Genomic DNA, 21,537 nt, shown 5'->3' on the forward strand with positions numbered 1-21,537 from the left:
CATCTTCATCATTGACATTTTGGAGGCAGCGGCCGACTTGGTCGTCACCTGAAAGTGCCTAGCGGTGACATTGGCGGTTCGTTGAAGGGGTCATCCGGCAGCCGGAAGTTCCTCTGCGAATGGCCCTGCTAGTGGTGAGATCCCTCCAATAGGAAGTTGATGAAGATTGGTTATCGTATTTTAATAGGTACAAAGATCAAAAAGAAGAAGTTGAGAGAGATAGAAAAAGATTGTAAACAAATAGTGGGTTTGTAGAAAGATTTGAACAAATATGTTCAACAGAAAAGAAAAAATAGATTAAAAAAATTCAACAGATAAAAAATTAGTTGAACAGATACTGAGTTTGTCGATGGAGAAAGAGATTTGATTAGACCTGTTCAACAGATAAAATAATAGGTTAAAAAATTCAACAAATAAAAAAAGATTTGAACAAATAGGTTAAAAAAATGCAATAGATAAAAAAAAAGATTTGAACAGATAAATTAAAAAATAAAATGGCAAAATTATAAATAAAATATCTTCCAAAATAATAAAATGTATTTCTCACCATGATAATTTACAAAACATATACTTCTCACCCAAAGAAAGTATCCAACGGACCCAACTCCTCAAGCAATCTTCAAATTGAATTTATCATCAATTTTCTATAAAATATATATATATATATATATATATATTTTTTTTTTTTGATTAATCCAACCAATCTTGCTTGCACCATAGAAAGGGTCACTATCTTGTATTAAAATTGTTTAGTATGTCTCATCACACAAAGGCCATGATGATTATATTTTACTTTTAGATCTTGTATTATGCGTTACATGTTTGTTAACAATGCTGTATTGACACATAACAAAACAAAGTATGAAAACAAAGTCATCTATGGTAAAATAAATAAAACAAAACAAAGTCATCATAAAATTATTTTTCTCATTTTTCTTGAATAAATTTACTCTATTATATATAATGTATATGTTAGTAGGATGAGACCTATCTCTAGTGAACTAGTAAAGATAGCGACAAATATGCCGATAAAAAATAAATAAATAAAAGAAAAAGATATCAACAAAAAAGAATACCTCTAGTGAATGCTACCTATTGACATATACATGTTAAATATTTTTCTATAATTCATTTATGTGTAGTTAGAGTTACATTATTTTTAGGATAAAAGACAGTTTTAATACTTAAAGTATGTGTTGTTTTTCATTTTAATCTCTCTAGTTTCAATTTTGTCATTTTGATCATCAAAATAGTCAATTTAAGTCAATTTGGTCATAGGTCTAACGTCCATATATATTGATAACAAAAATATGGATAAAAGAAAATTTTGGTCCCTGAAGTATGTGTTTATTGTCATTTTAGTCTCTCAAGTTTTAAATTTTTTCATTTTGGTTCTCAATGTTGTCAATTTGAGTCAATTTGGTCCTAGGTCAAATTATTAGCTCAAATTAAATTAGCTTAAACTGACAATGTTGAGGACCAAAATGACAAAAATTTAGAACGTATGGGACTAAAATGACAAGAAACGCATATTTTAGGGATCAGAATTGTGCTTTAGATAAAAATATTTTTTCCATTAACAATGTAAACAAATGTTAGAGATATGACTAAATTAACTCAAATTGACAATTTTCATAATCAAAATGATAAAATTAAAATTTAAGAAATTAAAATAATAAAAAACACATACTTTAAGAATTAAAGTTGTCTTTTTTCCTTATTTCTAGTTGGCAAGCCTATGGAATTAGGCTTTGCCTATATGCAAACGCAAAAATCTTCCAATTGCTACTGATGATACAGTAGCAAGTTTACAAAATTGAAACTTGTTACGAAGATGAGGGTTGGTGAACAACCTTCATATCTCATCTCTTTATGCTTATGTACTTTTTTTTATAGGTTTCAATTCTAAACTCGCCTTGATGATTCAAATTATCTATTTTGTAGACATTGTAATAAAATTCATACAAAAAATTAACTTTATCGAACAACTATAAATGTGACACCCCTGTTCCGTAGTATGTTAATTAGTCCTTAACATGATGTGATTATGTATTTTGATATGATTTTGTGTTCCACTATGTGAAAATATGTGGTTTGAAATTTTATCTGTTCATCGTAGGAATATCTGTTTGAGTAGTCTGTTTTGGAAATTTAATTGAGGGCCTTATCGGCCACGGAACCCGAAATTGATTACGCCATTGTGGTTGGCATAATTTTTAGGGCCTACGGTGAAATTTAATTGAAATTTGATTCTGGTCAATTTAAACTGATTAAATTGAGAAATTAAGTACCCCATTATTTTATATTAAAATATTTGTTAGTGGGGCTTGTTGTATATTTGTATTGCACTCTCCTTTAGCTCTCTTAAAACTCAAAATCTGAGTTAGACAATTGAGAGTGAGAGAGAGGCCGGCCATGGAGAGAAAAAGGGAGAGATTTGTGTAATTTGGGCTCAAGACTTGGGAATTTGAAGATCTAGCTCAAGATTTGGCTAGAGCTTGAGTGTTGAAGCTCTTAGGTAAGTGATTTCATGAACTCTTACTTGTAATTTGTAAGTTCAAGGGTTGTTTGTGACCAAGAACATGTAATGAGTTGATTTTTGTTGAGATTGAAGTCTTAGAACTCATGCATGTAAGAAATTACCTTGAAATTGCATGTTTGAGCTTGAAACACATGATTCATGTGGAGTTTTGGGTAAAGCTCATATTGTAGTCACCATTTGTACCATCTAAGTTGAGAATGATGAGCATCTCCCACATGCATGTACAAATCATGGGAGTATAAGTCTTGAATGTTGAATTTGAGCATGTTGATGATGGGTTTGAGACAATTTGGGACATGCATGTAGATAATTCATGTAATTGAGCTTCCTAATGTTGTAATCTGCATTAGTAGCATGTTAGCATGTGTAAATGTGTAATTTGAACCATTGCATGCAAGAAATGTAGATGGAAAACTGATTTGGAGCTCAAGAACACGATCTGGGAAACCCAGATTTTTGAGGTCCGCTCGAGCGAGAAAATCGTGCTCCCAGCATTTTTTTGCAGAGTTGGATGCCCGCTCGAGCGGGACATTTCACGCTCGAGCGTGGATTTTTGTAGACGGACCTTCAGCTCGAGCGCATCTTTTGTGCAACCAGTACCTTGCAGGCCTTAAGGGTCCGCTCGAGCGGAGAATCTTACGCTCGAGCGGGGACCCTGTTTCCTGGAATTTTGTTCATGCATTCTGTGATTCGTTTTCCGTTCTCTTTCACTTGTAAGCACTCCTAGGCATGTGTTAAGCATTGTAAATGAGTTAATGAGATAAGAACAAAGCCTAAAGAGGAATATGTGAATTAAAGAACGGATTGAACTGTTAGTGACCCTTTTGTATTCATGAAATGTGTAGGGTCAAGCTCCAGGGCGCATCCACAAGCCGATCACTGTGAGTAATATCAATATTTGAAAACTTGTCAATGTCCAATTGTTATTCCCCTATAAATATTATGAGTTGTTAATTGGGATTGTGGACAAAAGTTTGACATGAATGAATGGGCCAAAGGCCGTTTGACATGAATGAACGGGCCAAAGGCCGTTTGACATGAATGAATGGGCCAAAGGCCGTTTGACATGAATGAACGGGCCAAAGGCCGTTTGACATGAATGAATGGGCCAAAGGCCGTTTGACATGAATGAATGGGCCAAAGGCCGTTTGACATGAATGAACGGGCCAAAGGCCGTTTGACATGAATGAATGGGCCAAAGGCCGTTTGACATGAATGAATGGGCCAAAGGCCGTTTGACATGAATGAATGGGCCAAAGGCCGTTTGACATGAATGAATGGGCCAAAGGCCGTTTGACATGAATGAATGGGCCGAAGGCTGTTTTGCCATGAATGGAAACCCGGATGGGCCAAAGGCCAGAATGTTTGGAACTACAGTTACTTGACTTGCATTTCGTATAGTTATATATATTTTGCTGTTAAACAGAAGTATGAATTGGGCCCAAGGCCGTTTGGAGCATGTTGATCTACATATTGTTATGTAACTGTTATACTTGATATTATTCACTGGGCTATCGCTCACGCTCATTCATGTATTTGTAGGTGAGCCAAGGGAAGTCCAAACCCAGCCCCAGTGAAGTCTGCTAGGAACAACAGGAGTTTTGGGAGAGTCAGCCTTGTGCCTCGCGCATGAGACCATCCTTGCCCTTTTACTATGTACCTATGTTTTGTCTTGTTGGCAAGGACCCAGTGCATGTCTGTACATAGTCTGTTATAGGTTGACTCGTTTTGGACGATCCTGTCTGTAATGAATTTTGTGAAGCTGTACTTTTGATGTGAGTTATTAGCGTATCTGAGTATGGTTTGTTTGATGTGCATATAAGCACGGCTCTATGGACAAAGTTTTTAATTTTGCTTCCGTTTGGCCCCCATTAACTCTGTTAAAATACGTTTAAAACAGTTTGAGGCCGTAGGTAATCTCATGATTACTGGCCGGTTACGTCCTTAACCCACGGGGGCGGGTTCGGGTCGTGACAGAGTGGTATCAGAGCACGAGTTAATAACTCACACACTTGTCCAAAAAGAGCATTAAGCGTCTAGATAAGATCTAGGATGCATTCATGTGATAAATACGAGTTTGGAAGCATTGATTATATGCTTAAATGTTTTGTTATGAATAATTATATGTGTAAGTTGTGAACTACTTGCATTACGAATTATCTGGAAATATGTGCTCCTTAGTGTATGTGTACTTGTGTACCTTTGGTATGGAATATAATGCAAGTTTAATTAGATGGTGAGAACCAGAGGTGATGAGTTAGAGGAATCCTCTGCTGCCAGACTGGACAGAATGGAAAGACTGATTCAGGAAATGGCAGAAGCTTTGAGACAGCAACAGGAGTGGCAACAACAGTGGCAGCAACCACATCCGCCACCTCCACCTCCGGCACCACCTGTGCCAGATAATCAAAATGATGATCGGATAATCGCTCTCACCAAGGAATTCAAGAAAATGAAACCACCACAGTTCCATGGTGGACTAGATCCCTTAAAAGCCGAAGCTTGGGTACTTGGGATTGAAAAACTGTTTGAGGTGTTTCCGTGCTCGGATACACAGAAAGTGCTTCTAGCCACCTTTATGCTAGAAGATGAAGCGAGAAGATGGTGGATGTTGATGAGGGAAAACCACAGAGATATTGATTGGGCGAAATTTTTTGAAATCTTCTATGACAAGTACTTCCCGCAGTGCGTCCGGGACAGGAAAGTGGCAAAGTTCATGGAACTCAAACAAGACAGTATGACTGTAGCTGAGTATGAGGCCAAATTTACTGAGTTGGCCAGGTTTGCACCACACGTAATTGACACTGATTATAAGAAGGCAAGGCATTTTGAAGGTGGGCTCCGGAGTGACATCCTAGAGCGGGTGAACGTCCTGAAATTGGAGACCAACATTGGAGTGCTTGACCGGGCCATCATATCAGAGGCTAATATAGCTAGACAAGCTAAGCCAACAACCGAATGGAGAGGCAACAAAAGACAAGGCTTCTTTGTGAAGAAGAAATTTCTGAAAAAGCAAAACACGGGCTCCTCAACTACCTCAAGTTCTTCCCGAGACACGACTCCCATGTGCAACACTTGTAGCAAAAGGCACCGTGGAGTTTGTTACCGTGCATCGGGAGCCTGTTTTAAGTGTGGGAAACAAGGGCATATAGCCCGAGATTGTAATCAGAATAGTGGGAAGATAGCTGCTAGCTCCACTGCATCGATCCCGAAGCCGGGAAACACTTTGAGATCTGCTACTACTGGGGATACAGTGAGACAAGGGAGAGTCTTTGCACTCGTTCCGGGTGATACACGGAATGCCAATGCCGTTGTCTCAGGTACTATCTCGATATGTAATCAGGATGCTTTTGTGTTAATTGATTCTGGATCAACGCATTCATTTGTGACATATGCATTTGCATCTAGACTGAAAAGACCCCTAGAATTGTTGCCATATTTGTTATGTGTGTCTGCTCCATCGGGGGAATCTGTGTTATGTGACTATATATATCGGTTTTGTGACATGCATATTGAGGATGCTACCCTGTATGTAGATTTGTTGCCCTTAAACTTTAGACACTTTGATGTAATTTTGGGCATGGATTGGTTGACCAAATACTGTGCCACTATAGATTGTGTGACAAAGAGGGTTGTATTTAAACCACCAGAACAGAAAGAAATTGTGTTTGTGGGAAATGGGGTAGTACCTCCACCATATTTGATATCTGCAATGAAAGCATGTAAATTGATCAGGAAGGGATGCCAGGGTTATTTGTGTTATGCATTGACTGAACAATCCGTGAATGTTGAATTGAATGATATTCCCGTCGTTAGAGAATTCCCAGATGTGTTTCCAAATGAATTACCAGGGGAATTGGTAGACAGGGAGATAGAGTTTACTATTGAAACTGTGCCAGGCACCCAACCTATTTCTAAAACTCCCTACAGGATGGCTACAGCCGAAATGAAAGAATTAAAAGAACAGTTGCAAGACCTTCTTGATAAAGGGTTTATCCGGCCCAGTACTTCGCCTTGGGGCGCACCAGTGTTATTTGTAAAGAAAAAGGATGGTACCTTACGCCTATGTATTGATTACCGGGAATTGAACAAGGTAACGATAAAGAATAAATATCCCTTACCCCGTATTGATGACTTATTTGACCAGTTGCAGGGATCACAGGTGTTTTCTAAGATTGATTTGAGATCCGGGTATCATCAGCTGAAGGTTAAGGCAGAAGATGTTGAGAAAACCGCATTCAGAACGAGGTATGGTCATTTTGAGTTTCTTGTTATGCCATTTGGAGTGACTAATGCTCCGGCAGCATTTATGGACTTAATGAATAGAATTTTTAAAACCTACCTTGATGAGTTTGTTGTTGTCTTCATCGATGATATTTTAATATACTCTAAAGATAGACTTGAACACGAACATCATTTGAGGACTGTTTTACAAATACTTCGGGAAAGAAAACTATTTGCTAAGTTGAAGAAATGTGAATTTTGGTTGGATGAGGTTATTTTCTTAGGGCACGTGGTCAACAAGGAAGGAATTTCAGTGGACCCGCAGAAAATAGAAGCAATTGTGAATTGGCCTACACCAACTAATGTGACAGAAGTTCGCAGTTTCATGGGCTTAGCTGGGTACTACAGAAGGTTTGTAAAGGACTTTTCGAAATTAGCTGTGCCTCTTACCCAATTGACACGTAAAGGACAACCATTTGAGTGGAATAGTGAAAGAGAATCAGCCTTTCATGAATTGAAGACAAGATTGACCACTGCACCAATTTTGACACTACCTTCAGGTAAGGAAAATTTTGTGATTTTCAGTGACGCATCTTATAAGGGTTTGGGTTGTGTGTTAATGCAGAACGGAAAGGTTATTGCTTACGCCTCCCGACAGTTGAGGCCACATGAGAAGAATTATCCAACACATGACCTAGAATTGGCCGCAGTTGTTTTTGCTTTGAAAATCTGGCGGCATTATTTGTATGGGGCAAAGTGTGAAGTCTACACAGATCATAAAAGCCTAAAATACTTCTTCACGCAGAAAGAGTTGAATATGCGTCAGAGAAGATGGCTGGAATTGATAAAAGATTACGACCTAAAAATTCAGTATCACCCCGGAAAAGCTAATACAGTGGCTGATGCCTTGAGCAGGAAATCAACGGGAAGTATGGCTTGTTTGCTTACTGAACAAAGGGAGATTTTGCAAGACTTTGAAAAGTCTGAAATTGAAGTGGTAGTGTGTGAACAGGGCGGATTGATAGCCGCTATTACAGCCGAGCCGGCAATTGTTGATGAAATCAAGCAAAAACAGAAAGAGGATGAGTTCCTCAGAAAGGTAATTGATGAATTTGAAGTCAGCCCAAAAGCAGAGTTCAGCATCGAGAATGGAATGTTGAAATTTCGAAACCGAATATGTGTTCCAGTTATTCCGGAGCTAAAGAAGAGGGTCTTAGATGAAGCCCACAGATCCGTATTTGCCATGCATCCGGGTAACAATAAAATGTATCGGGATTTGAAACAAACCTATTGGTGGCCTAAAATGAAGAAAGAGATTGCAGAACATGTGTCTAAGTGCCTTCAGTGTCAGCAAGTTAAGGCTGAACATCAGAAACCAGGCGGTCTACTTCAACCTCTCCCCATTCCTGAGTGGAAGTGGGAACATGTGACCATGGATTTCGTTGTTGGCCTACCTCGGACTTCCCGCGGTATGGATTCTGTTTGGGTTGTAGTTGATAGACTGACTAAATCTGCACATTTTCTGCCTGTCAAAACTACATTTACTGCTTACAGGTTGGCTACTATTTATGTTGATGAAATTGTCCGCTTACATGGAGTTCCAGTATCCATTGTGTCGGATAGAGATCCGAAGTTTGTATCTAGATTGTGGAAGAGTTTGCAGGAAGCTATGGGAACAGAACTAAGGTTCAGCACTGCATTCCACCACAGACGGATGGGCAGTCAGAACGAACAATACAGACTTTGGAAGATATGCTTCGCATGTGTGCTTTGGATTTTCAGGGGAGTTGGGAAGATTACCTGCCTCTTGCAGAATTTGCCTATAATAATAGCTTCCACTCCAGCATCGGTATGGCACCATACGAGGCTTTGTATGGTAGGAGGTGTAGATCACCTATTTGTTGGACAGAGGTCGGGGACAGAGCTTTGCTCGGGCCTGAAATTGTACAAGACACCTCTGAAAGGATCAAAACTATTCGGCAAAGGCTCAAAACAGCTCAAGACCGACAGAAGAGTTATGCAGATGTCCGGAGAAGACCTCTTGAGTATGAGGTCGGCGACCATGTGTTCATCCGTGTTTCTCCAATGAAAGGCCAAGTCAGGTTTGGGAAAAAGGGCAAGTTGACGCCCCGTTATATTGGGCCGTTTCAAATTTTGGAGAAACTTGGTCCAGTTGCTTATAGAGTTGCTTTGCCACCGGGATTTGAACAAATCCACAATATGTTTCATGTGTCAATGTTGAGGGGTTACCTCCGAGACCCGTTGCATGTGATTGATTATCACCGGATTGCTATTGATGAAAATATGGAATATGCTGAATGGCCGGAAAGAATTGTCGACCGACAAGTGAAAGAATTGAGAAACAAATCCATTCCAATGGTGAAAGTGGAATGGAAGGAACACTATGGGACAGATGCTACATGGGAAAAAGAGGAGGAAATGCGTCTACGCTATCCACATTTGTTTCCCGACGAAGGTAAGTTAAGTTTGGAGGACCAAACTTCCTAAAGGGGGGAAGACTGTGACACCCCTGTTCCGTAGTATGTTAATTAGTCCTTAACATGATGTGATTATGTATTTTGATATGATTTTGTGTTCCACTATGTGAAAATATGTGGTTTGAAATTTTATCTGTTCATCGTAGGAATATCTGTTTGAGTAGTCTGTTTTGGAAATTTAATTGAGGGCCTTATCGGCCACGGAACCCGAAATTGATTACGCCATTGTGGTTGGCATAATTTTTAGGGCCTACGGTGAAATTTAATTGAAATTTGATTCTGGTCAATTTAAACTGATTAAATTGAGAAATTAAGTAACCCATTATTTTATATTAAAATATTTGTTAGTGGGGCTTGTTGTATATTTGTATTGCACTCTCCTTTAGCTCTCTTAAAACTCAAAATCTGAGTTAGACAATTGAGAGTGAGAGAGAGGCCGGCCATGGAGAGAAAAAGGGAGAGATTTGTGTAATTTGGGCTCAAGACTTGGGAATTTGAAGATCTAGCTCAAGATTTGGCTAGAGCTTGAGTGTTGAAGCTCTTAGGTAAGTGATTTCATGAACTCTTACTTGTAATTTGTAAGTTCAAGGGTTGTTTGTGACCAAGAACATGTAATGAGTTGATTTTTGTTGAGATTGAAGTCTTAGAACTCATGCATGTAAGAAATTACCTTGAAATTGCATGTTTGAGCTTGAAACACATGATTCATGTGGAGTTTTGGGTAAAGCTCATATTGTAGTCACCATTTGTACCATCTAAGTTGAGAATGATGAGCATCTCCCACATGCATGTACAAATCATGGGAGTATAAGTCTTGAATGTTGAATTTGAGCATGTTGATGATGGGTTTGAGACAATTTGGGACATGCATGTAGATAATTCATGTAATTGAGCTTCCTAATGTTGTAATCTGCATTAGTAGCATGTTAGCATGTGTAAATGTGTAATTTGAACCATTGCATGCAAGAAATGTAGATGGAAAACTGATTTGGAGCTCAAGAACACGATCTGGGAAACCCAGATTTTTGAGGTCCGCTCGAGCGGAGTAATGGCCGCTCGAGCGAGAAAATCGTGCTCCCAGCATTTTTTTGCAGAGTTGGATGCCCGCTCGAGCGGGACATTTCACGCTCGAGCGTGGATTTTTGTAGACGGACCTTCAGCTCGAGCGCATCTTTTGTGCAACCAGTACCTTGCAGGCCTTAAGGGTCCGCTCGAGCGGAGAATCTTACGCTCGAGCGGGGACCCTGTTTCCTGGAATTTTGTTCATGCATTCTGTGATTCGTTTTCCGTTCTCTTTCACTTGTAAGCACTCCTAGGCATGTGTTAAGCATTGTAAATGAGTTAATGAGATAAGAACAAAGCCTAAAGAGGAATATGTGAATTAAAGAACGGATTGAACTGTTAGTGACCCTTTTGTATTCATGAAATGTGTAGGGTCAAGCTCCAGGGCGCATCCACAAGCCGATCACTGTGAGTAATATCAATATTTGAAAACTTGTCAATGTCCAATTGTTATTCCCCTATAAATATTATGAGTTGTTAATTGGGATTGTGGACAAAAGTTTGACATGAATGAATGGGCCAAAGGCCGTTTGACATGAATGAACGGGCCAAAGGCCGTTTGACATGAATGAATGGGCCAAAGGCCGTTTGACATGAATGAATGGGCCAAAGGCCGTTTGACATGAATGAACGGGCCAAAGGCCGTTTGACATGAATGAATGGGCCAAAGGCCGTTTGACATGAATGAATGGGCCAAAGGCCGTTTGACATGAATGAATGGGCCAAAGGCCGTTTGACATGAATGAATGGGCCGAAGGCTGTTTTGCCATGAATGGAAACCCGGATGGGCCAAAGGCCAGAATGTTTGGAACTACAGTTACTTGACTTGCATTTCGTATAGTTATATATATTTTGCTGTTAAACAGAAGTATGAATTGGGCCCAAGGCCGTTTGGAGCATGTTGATCTACATATTGTTATGTAACTGTTATACTTGATATTATTCACTGGGCTATCGCTCACGCTCATTCATGTATTTGTAGGTGAGCCAAGGGAAGTCCAAACCCAGCCCCAGTGAAGTCTGCTAGGAACAACAGGAGTTTTGGGAGAGTCAGCCTTGTGCCTCGCGCATGAGACCATCCTTGCCCTTTTACTATGTACCTATGTTTTGTCTTGTTGGCAAGGACCCAGTGCATGTCTGTACATAGTCTGTTATAGGTTGACTCGTTTTGGACGATCCTGTCTGTAATGAATTTTGTGAAGCTGTACTTTTGATGTGAGTTATTAGCGTATCTGAGTATGGTTTGTTTGATGTGCATATAAGCACGGCTCTATGGACAAAGTTTTTAATTTTGCTTCCGTTTGGCCCCCATTAACTCTGTTAAAATACGTTTAAAACAGTTTGAGGCCGTAGGTAATCTCATGATTACTGGCCGGTTACGTCCTTAACCCACGGGGGCGGGTTCGGGTCGTGACAATAAACATATGAATAAATAATATTTTATTTTAAAAAACAAATGGTTTAAGTACAATCACATTTGTTATTCATTTTATAAAACAAAATGTGATTTTTTTTCTTATGTTTATAAATATCCGATGAAATTAATTTTTTGTATGAATGGCCTTTATTGCAAAATCTGCGAGATAGATGGTTTGAATAATCAGTATGGGTTTAGAATTAAGTCTCATAAGAAGAGTATGAAAAGACATAGAGAAATAAAGTATATAGGGGAGCCTATCCCGAATCCAAGAGGATGAATTGGATTAATTAAAAATAAACGCCCTTTAAAAAAAAAACAACTTTCTTTAGAAAATTAAATATATGACAAAAATAAGAGCAAGAGATTAAGTAATAAACATTTGTGAACATTTGTGAGTGAGTAAATCAAAGGAATAAAATAATAGAGAGGGAAAGAGAATTCCTCCACTGACTGAATTGCTTTCTTACATCACATTACTTGACCCAAGCATTGTGGATTTACAATTCTTTATTCCTTTGTTTAAATCCCTCAACAACCAATCTCAGTATCTTAAGGGGGTGGTTGTTTGATGAGATTAGGTATGGAATTGGACTCCATATTTATCAAAATAAATAGTCCAAACATTTGGTTAAAAAAAGATAAGTTTGGATTAATAGTTCGGTCGGACTAAAAGTTCCACATATGTAGAATAATTTAATCACATGGGATATGTAGGATAGAAATTGATGAACTCAACTAAACTTTTAATTAGCTAGTTACATAATGAAATTGATCCAAATATAAGATTTCTTTCTTTTGTTTTTTTAAATATATTTTTTAAACACGTTAGATTTTTTTTTAAACATGTTTAAATTAATCTCATAATATATAATAGTATTTTCTTTCTTTTTCTTTTTTTTTAATAGCAAAATCATAAATAGAAATACACTTTTAATGTAGTTTTAAAATATAATTAAAATGGTCATATTAAAATAAAATAAAATATATTTCAAATTTCGCATTGCTATTATAAACAATTCAAAATGATAAAATGGTCTTTTAAGAAGTTATCATTTTCATAATTTCCTAATTAAACATGAGATTTATTAAAATAGACATCTAATTCTATGACAAAATAAATATGAGATACATATCATTTTCAATTAAATAGTCTAAGAATGATTTATCCTTACATTGTAATTCCTATTGGGTTTTGTGGACCTGACAAGTACTATTCACTAGGTCCTAGGTATAATGGAGGGTTTGGGGACCTCTCTTACCAAATTTTTTGGGGTATTTTGGTAATTTTTTGTTACTACCGCATAGCCTTAATTTTATACTTATAAATAAATGAAGGGATTTTTTTTTTGAAAGAGAGTTGTATTGTTTTTTGATCTTAGTGAAAATTACGACAGCCGTGGATGCAGTCGTATTCTAAGGTGAACCATGTAAATCGTGTGTGTGTATGATTTCTTTGATTTATTTTATCTTTCTTGTTTGTTATTTCGTATCTTATTGATCTTGATTAGGAAGAGGTAATTTTCTAAGAACTAATGTCAGAGCTTTGGTTTGAGTGGAAGAAATGGCTACAAACAAAGGAAAGGTCAAAATCAATATATTCAATGGCACAGATTTCAGATTTTGGAAGATATAGATTGAAGACTATCTGTATCAGAAAAATATATATATCAACCCCTTTTAAGGTCAAAACCAGAAATGATAAAGGATGATGATTGGAGTCTTCTTGATAAACAAGCACTGGATGTTATTCAGCTAATGTTGTCTTGTAACGTTACATTTAACATTGCGAAAGAGAAGACTAGAGTGGGTCTCATGGAAACCCTCTCAAACATGTATGAAAAACCCTCTGCCTCAAATAAAATTTATTTAATGCGCAGATTGTTTAATTTGAGGTGCTTCAGTGACTGAGCATCTGAACGAATTCAATATAATGGTGACCCATTTGAGTTTAGTACATATTATGTTTGATGATGAGGTTAGGGCTTTGAATAGTACAAAACAAGTGATTTTTGTAGAGGAATAATTTTGACAAATTTTTTAGTAGAAACAAACCACACGGGTTGTACTAGTCAAGTTATTGTTTGACAAGTCCAATTCCTCGAGCTTTGTTAAATTCCTAATTGATTTTGGGATTTCTTTGATCAACCTTAATTTTTTTTATTTTTTTATTTTTTATTATCAAGAGTTGTTTAAGTTTCCTCAACTAAGTAAAAATCTACGGTATTCCTATTGGTGCAAACTTATTGTCTAAAAGCTCTAACATTTCAAGATTGGGTTGTTGATTTCTGAAAAGAAAGAGCCATTGAACTCATTTTGAAAAATCGAAGGGCTTTGAGCTCTAGAGCCCGATGGCTGCTACGATGTCACTAGTGAAGTTGATGCCATTGAGGTTGAGGATCTGGAGTTAGGTTAAAAGTCGGTTAACATCGTTGGGAATGAGGTGACCAATAAGTTTAGGGAGAGATCTATATATTTCAACTTTGAACAGTTGCAGAGAACTGTAGGGAATGGTCCAGCAATATAATTGTCAGGCCTGATTTTGAGGGCAAGCCCTCAAAGCACCACTTTGGGCCCCCAAACAAAGGCTAAAAAAGGGCCTCAAAATTATTTTGGCTCTTGTACCTGTCTATAAGAAAACAAAGTCCACTTGAATTTTAAAGGTCCACATTTGTTTTTTAATGGGCAAATTACCTGCAAGTCCTCTTTGAAATAGGTGTACTCTATTTAATCCCAAACCTTTTGGGTAGACCTAATGGTCTTGCGCGCCTTTTTTCTTCTCTTTATATCTCTTTCTGATATCCAGCAACCAGTGACCATGCCTTTCGTGTTCTCTTTCTCTTTCTGATATATAGTCACCGCAACTGATGATTATTATTGATTGAGGTTCAAAAACAACCACCGATCACCGACACTTTACTTCACCCTTACAAACAGCGAAGGAAATGAGTTTTCGACAAAGAAAATAAGTAGATCTACATCAAATCTGACTAGACCTAAACCAAAAATAGTTGTCGGAGTACAATCCTCTTTTTATATCTGTCTCTCCTTGTTTTTTCTACCTTTTCTCTACTACACACTTCTCTTTTCCTGTTTTAATGGAGAAAATTTTCAAGTTCTGAAAACGTTATTTTCTGTTTTTGGTTACAGGTAGTAAAAATTGTAAAATTTTTCAGTTTCAGTTTTTTTAGTGCTGAAATGAATTATACTTTGAAGATGCAAAATTTTATAGTTTCATAACACACTTTAAAACTATAAAATTCTGCATTTTCATAACATGCTTTTACTACAAAAAATTGTAGTTTCGTCACATATTTTTCAGTTTGATTAATAAGAATAAATGTTTAATAGAATCATGCTTTGAAATTATTATAGTTTCAAATCTTACTTTTTAGTTTAATCAATATTAGAAATTATTTGCTTAAATCTTGTAAAATTTGAAAAATAACATATGGTTTTTTTTTTCATTATTGTTGTTTGTTGTTGTTACATTTTTTTTCCCTTCCAGTTATCATTTTGCTATTTTTTCGTTCTAATTTATCTATTTATTCTTTTTTTTTTTCACAATATTTGGGACATTCCGGTGAATCTCCGACGATATTCATTATGTCCAACGAATGTTCTAGACATTCTGGCAACTTTCGGTGATGTTGAACATTCTAGCGAGCCTCCAGTGACCGTCTGATGAAAATCTAATGGTAGTGGGATATAACGTCTTAAATTTTTTTTTAAAATGATTTTTTTGGTAACAATTAAAAATATATAGGACTATTGGTGCAAGTGTTTTATTTTAGAATTAAATAGAGTTTGAATTTTGTATATGAGACATACCGGTAAGTGCCCATTTTTTTAATAAAAAGACCCAATCCAAATTAGAGATCTGTAAAAATAGGCCGACTTGAATTTTGAAGGTCCAAAGTTGTTTCTTAGAAAAGGCCCAATCTGAATTAGAAAAACCCCCAAAATTGATAATTTTTGAGGCCCAAGTGTAAATAGTATAAAAGCAAAGTTTTGACTTACCTGGTGGGTCTCCCTCGGTTGTAAGAATTGGGGGAACAATACAGAATACTTTCAGGCCCCGTTTATTTTCAGAGATAGGATGGAGGGGATTAATAGTGAGGGGATTGATGGTGATGGGATTGATAATGAGGAATTGTTAAATTATTTTTATATAAAATAATAAAACAAATAAAAAAATATAAAAAATTAAACATTATGTTTAAAAAAAATTCCCAATATATAAAAAGTAAAAAAATTTCTAATCCCCTCACTATTTTTCTAATACCATCTCTACCTCCTCCTTACCGATCCCCCTTCCTCCTCCTTACTAATACCAAGGGATTACTAATCTTCTCCCTATCTCTCAAAACAAACACCCCATTCTCAATTCCCTCCTCACTACCAAACCCAATCCCCTCCCTATAACCCTAAACAAACGGGGTCTCAAGCCCTACGAGTAAGAGCGACACTATATTAAAGTCCAAAGACTATAAAATTGGAGGTGTAATCTATCATAAGCATCGAAGGTACTTTATTTTCTTTTTTATTTTATTTATTTATTAATTTTTATAGAACTATTCATCTAAACTTTTTGACATTAATTGGGAACTATTATGTTTCTGAACTTTTTTTGTATTATTTTTTTTCTTTTGTTTTTTTTATTTACTAAATTATGATGGTAAATCTCATATCATATTTGCAATATAAAATAGGGTTTCAAGTTACAATATTTGTAATGGGTATGTGTTCATATTTTTATTTGAATAAAAATTTGTTTGATGCTGATTAGATGATTTTTTTTTTTTTTGTTATGCTGACATGATTTTTATTTTATTTTATTTTATGTCTCATTTCATTGATTATTTGATTTGTTATAGTTGAAGACCAACTTAGCATTATAATAATGATATTAGTAATTTTTGGTAAATGTATCAAACAAGTCATGCTTTCTAAAAATATATTTTGAATATGAAAGAAAAAATTATTTGTATATATAATCTTTTCATCGCAATTTTTTTTTCTTTTAATATGTATGAAAAGCTCTACATTTAAGGTTTGCTTTGGGTTCCGGAAAAGTCGGAGCCGGCCCTGATAATTGTAGCACAGATCGATGGCAATGAGGTTTTTCAAATCACAAATGAATGGTGGGATTGGCCCGGTGATGGTTTTGTCATGAAAGAAAGTCTGGTGATGGAGCCGTTGATGGAGGTGGTCTCCAGCCATTGACAATGGATAGTGCCAAGAACGAATCCAAGATTATCAATATGGGGAGCAAAAGTATGTTTGGTTGTGCAAATCCTTCTAATTTTTAATTATTTTAAATATTTTAGTAAAATATATGATATTTTTAAAATTTTTGGGGATACAGTCGCTCCCGCCTATATCCCCCTAGATCCATCATTGGGTGGTGCTTTTGGAGTTCGGTGGTGTTGGTAGCGTCCAAGGATCACCAAAATCAATTCTAAAATAAGTCTAAACACACTCTTTCAAGTTGAAATGACAAATTTGAGAGAAGCTAACTCTTTTTTTTCATTTCATATTTTAATCAAAAAGTCAAAAAATTAAAAAAAAAAAACTTGTTCCCAAATAAGACCTGAGAGATCTTGGATCAGGCAATTCTATTGTTAGATCAAGCAATGTAGAGAACAAAAAGGAAATAATCAAATCAAATCATCGAATGACTCGGCTATGTTGTCAAGTTGATGTAGTGAAGTTTGATTTCGCTTGATTGAAAAAATTCATCGGCGGTCACTACTACAAAAACAGATAAAGATTACACTTTTTTTGTGTGATGTTTGTTATTTAATCACACCTTTTAAGTTTTATTAAAGTGTGATCTTTGGGAGTGTGATTAATAACATTTAGATTACACCTTTTAAGTGTGATTAAAAACATTTAGATCACACATTTTAAGTTTTTTTTTTTTTTTTTTTTTTGATCGGCAAAGAAAATCTTCATTGATGAAAGTATACAAAAAGGATATAGGACATCAATAAAGAGGAGCTTGGAGCTAACTGAAGCTCCAAGGTCCAGTTGGTGAGAAACCAACAACAACACAAAAAGGAACAGAAATGAAGCAAAACAGACTACAGATCAGCAAATTGCACTGAGCATAAGCACCAAAAACTGAGCAAAACTCCTACAACAACTGGGCTTGAAAAAAGGCACACTACAGCAGTTCAGCCCATGCCACCTACCCCTCCCGAACACCTCCTAATTTGCCTCAGATTGGTTCCAAAATCCTGCATAGAGAACTCTGTTCAAACACCATTGTGAATACTGCAGGGATTAACATTATCAATCAGAAACAATACAACCAGATAGCAGCCAAACCACTTAATACATTCTCCTGTTCTGCATGGGACTTGAATATACCAGCTTCTACCAGAATGAACAAGACAGAATAGCAGAGCAGCTAACAAACCAGACGAAGCAGATTAACAGAGCAGCTCAGGTGAAGCAGATAACCAGATCAGAAGAAGCAGATTGACCGAACAGTTGAAGAAAATTAATCAGAACAACTCAGATGAAGCAGATTAATAGCACAGCAAGTCAAAGTGGACTTCACAAAAATATCAACCAACCCACGCTCACTAAGAACATCATGAGACACCCCTGGATCCATCTCCCAAGCAAAATCTAATGTGCTCCAAATTAAGAATGAAATCATGCACAGAGAACCTACAATCCTTAAATACCTCCTTAAACCAAACAGCCATTCTAACCTTAATCATATCAGAAACACCCTCCCCACTTGGGGCAACATCTCGAAATAAGCATTCATTGCGATGGTTCCATAGAGACCACATAACAACCATAGGAAGAGCTTTCCACATCAACCTCGCATTTTCCTAAACCTCACCCCTGCCCACCAGTCAAGAACAGCCTCCACTGAATCTGGCAAAGCACCTTGGGCATCCCACCATTTTAGTATTGCAGACCACACACTCTAAGCCACTTGGCATGACAATAACACATGGTTAATTGTCTCAACCCCAGATTTGCACAGGCAGCATACTGAGGATGCATTAGCATGTAGTACACCAATCCTGGTAAGAAATTTTGAAGTCTTTAATTTACCGTTCCAAGCAAGCCATCCAAAAAATTGAACTCTAGGTGGGATGTGTTTTACCCAAATCCTTTTACTGATTGGACTGAAGCTACCAAAACCAGCTGCTAAAAATCTGTACACTGATTCAACCGAAAAACTCCCTGTTTTTGAAGGCATCCAAACTAGTGTATCTTCTTCAGAGTTCCTAACAACTGAGCCTACCTCTAGCTGGTTTTTCAATCTGGTTACCTCCGGACTTTTCCAATCATACAGTTCCCTTCTAAAGTGGAACACCCACTCACCAACATCCTCTTTCCTGTCCAGCATAGTAGCTAGAGTCTCACCCTTTTCACCTACCAACCTATACAAGCGTGGGAATTCGTCTTTGAGACATAAGTTGTTACACCATTTATCCACCAAAAATTTAACTCTATGGCCATTCCCCACTTTCACCTTACAGTTATTCAGAAAGAATTCCAGCAGATTGCCACTCTGATTAGATCCTGATAATATGTCTTTCCACATTTTAGAAAACCTGCTAATGGGGCTAGCAGGAGGGCTCCAGCTCCCCTCATCTAACCAATATTTGCTACAAATGACCCTCCTCCACAAAGCTTTGTTCTCAACCCCAAACCTCCACCTCCATTTCAACAAAAGGCAATCATTAACCACCTTAACTCTCCTTACCCCCAAACCCCCTTGCTCCACTGGTTTAGATACTTCCTTCCATTTTACCAAGTGAACCTTCCTCTTCAATTCAAATCCACCCCAGAGGAAAGAAGCCTGAATCTTATCCAGGTCTCTGGCTACCCCTTGAGGCAATTTAAACAATGACAAATAGTAAATGGGCAGAGAGGACAGAATAGATTTAATTTACGAAAGTCTCCCAGCAAAAGAAAGTAATTTCCTTTTCCAGCCTGTTAATTTGCTTCTAAACTTGTCCAATACAGAACTCCATGATGTTTTCCTACTTGGGTTAGCACCCAATGGGAGTCCAAGGTGCTGAAATGGCAGAGTTCTCACTTTACAATTTAACATTGAAGCAAACTCCAACATCTCCTCCTCTGGAACACACACTCCACTAACTATACTTTTGTGGTAGTTTATCTTTAGACCTGAAAGCATCTCAAAACACCTCAGAATCTTCTTAAGATTTCGCACCTCCCGAACATTGGCTTCACACAATATTAGTGAATCATCTGCAAACTGAAGGTGAGTAAGAACCACCCCACCTGAGCCAATCTTCACCCCTTTTATTATCCCCAAATTCAAAGCTCTTGACATTAAAATGCTCAACCCCTCTGCAGCAATATTAAACAAGAAGGGGAACAAGGAATCCCCTTGCCTAAGACCTCTTTGAGGGCTAAATTCCTCTGTAGGAGCTCCATTGACAAGCATAGATAATTGCGCAGAAGTTATACACACCCTAATCCACTCCACCCATTTCTCTCCAAACCCAAAATTTTCCATCATTGAGAACAGAAACTCCCAATTCAGTGTGTCAAAAGCTTTCTCAAAATCAAGCTTTAAAATCAAACCTCTCTTCCTAGATTTCTTCCAACTATCCACAACCTCATTAGCCACCAACACACCATCTAGAATGTTCCTACCTCCAATGAATGTTGATTGATTCACACTAATGATGTGAGGGGTGACTGCCTTCAACCTTGAGGATAAAACCTTAGTGAGGATTTTATACAATGACCCAACCAGACTGATAGGCCTATAATCGACTAAACCCATAGGATTCTCCTTCTTAGGGACCAAAGTAATGAATGAACTGTTTATCCCTCTAACCAGCTTACTGTTTTTATGGAAATCAGCCATGAAAGATAGCACATCAGACTTCAATACCTTCCACAATTTCTGAAAGCATGACAAGTTAAACCCATCTGGGCCTGGAGCCCTGTTACCATCACAACCCTTAACAGCACTCCATATCTCTTCCTCAGAAAATTCTGCTTCCAACAAATCAAAATAGGGACTTTCCCTTAAGTATGATTAATAACATTTAGATCACACCTTTTAAGTGTGATTAAAAACATTTAGATCACACCTTTCAAATGTGATTGATAATATTTAGACCACACTTTTTAAGTGTGATTAATAACATTTAGATCACACCTTTTAAGTGTGATTAAAAATATTTAGATCACACATTTTAAGTGTTATTAATAACATTTAGATCACACCTTTTAAGTGTGATTAAAAATATTTAGATCACATTTTTTAAGTGTGATTAATAACTAATAAAACATGTGATAATAAATATTTAGATCACAGATTTTAAGTGTGATTAATATCTAATAAAACACGTGATTAATAATCAGATAAGATCACATGTTATATGCATTTGAAGAATGTAATACACACTATATACTATATTTTGAATCACAATCATATATTGAATGAAATAACGTCATATATTTCATAAATGAAAGTTAAATGTTCAAAAAGTATATACAAAGGAATTAGTAAAAAGTTTTTAACTATGCTTACATATATTAAAAAATAAAAAAAAAAACTTGAAAAAACTAAGTTATTGAATTGTTTTACCATATTTTGCATTTCTTCAAGAAATTTCTGACCTGAAAAATAAAAATACAAATTAATTCAGAAACCGCTAGAAGCATATGAATAAACTTAATATTTTTGTAGAGACTTACAAAAGACAAAAATCGAACATTTTCTCATCACACTGATTCTTCATCTTATGCATCAATAGAAAAAGAAAAACAACTTT

At 36.7% G+C, this 21,537-nt stretch overlaps 1 protein-coding gene across 1 annotated transcript; it reads right to left on the reverse strand.

Annotated features, from left to right (window-relative positions):
* Positions 1-17,956: 17,956 nt before the first annotated feature.
* Positions 17,957-21,504, reverse strand: LOC145805572 (uncharacterized). The gene is made up of 6 exons (XM_082900737.1): positions 21,461-21,504; positions 19,823-20,784; positions 18,876-19,606; positions 18,442-18,594; positions 18,087-18,158; positions 17,957-18,022 (listed from the first exon to the last, which is right to left on the reverse strand). Exons 1-6 carry the CDS (start codon positions 21,502-21,504, stop codon positions 17,957-17,959), a joined length of 2,028 nt encoding a protein of 675 aa, XP_082756863.1.
* Between the last annotated feature and the right edge of the window lie 33 nt (positions 21,505-21,537).

Source organism: Camellia sinensis, chromosome 13, assembly GCF_055761805.1.
Source record: "Camellia sinensis isolate YWXY chromosome 13, ASM5576180v1, whole genome shotgun sequence".
NCBI lineage: Eukaryota > Viridiplantae > Streptophyta > Magnoliopsida > Ericales > Theaceae > Camellia > Camellia sinensis.

Coding starts and splice junctions, on each gene's coding strand:
- LOC145805572 (XM_082900737.1), bottom strand. CDS start 21,504: ATGAAGAATCAGTGTGATGAGAAAATGTTCGATTTTTGTCTTTT. Junction 19,607..19,822: donor GTTTGCTTCAATGTTAAATT/GTAAAGTGAGAA, acceptor AATTGCCTCAAG/GGGTAGCCAGAGACCTGGAT. Junction 18,023..18,086: donor CCCATGCAGAACAGGAGAAT/GTATTAAGTGGT, acceptor TAATCCCTGCAG/TATTCACAATGGTGTTTGAA.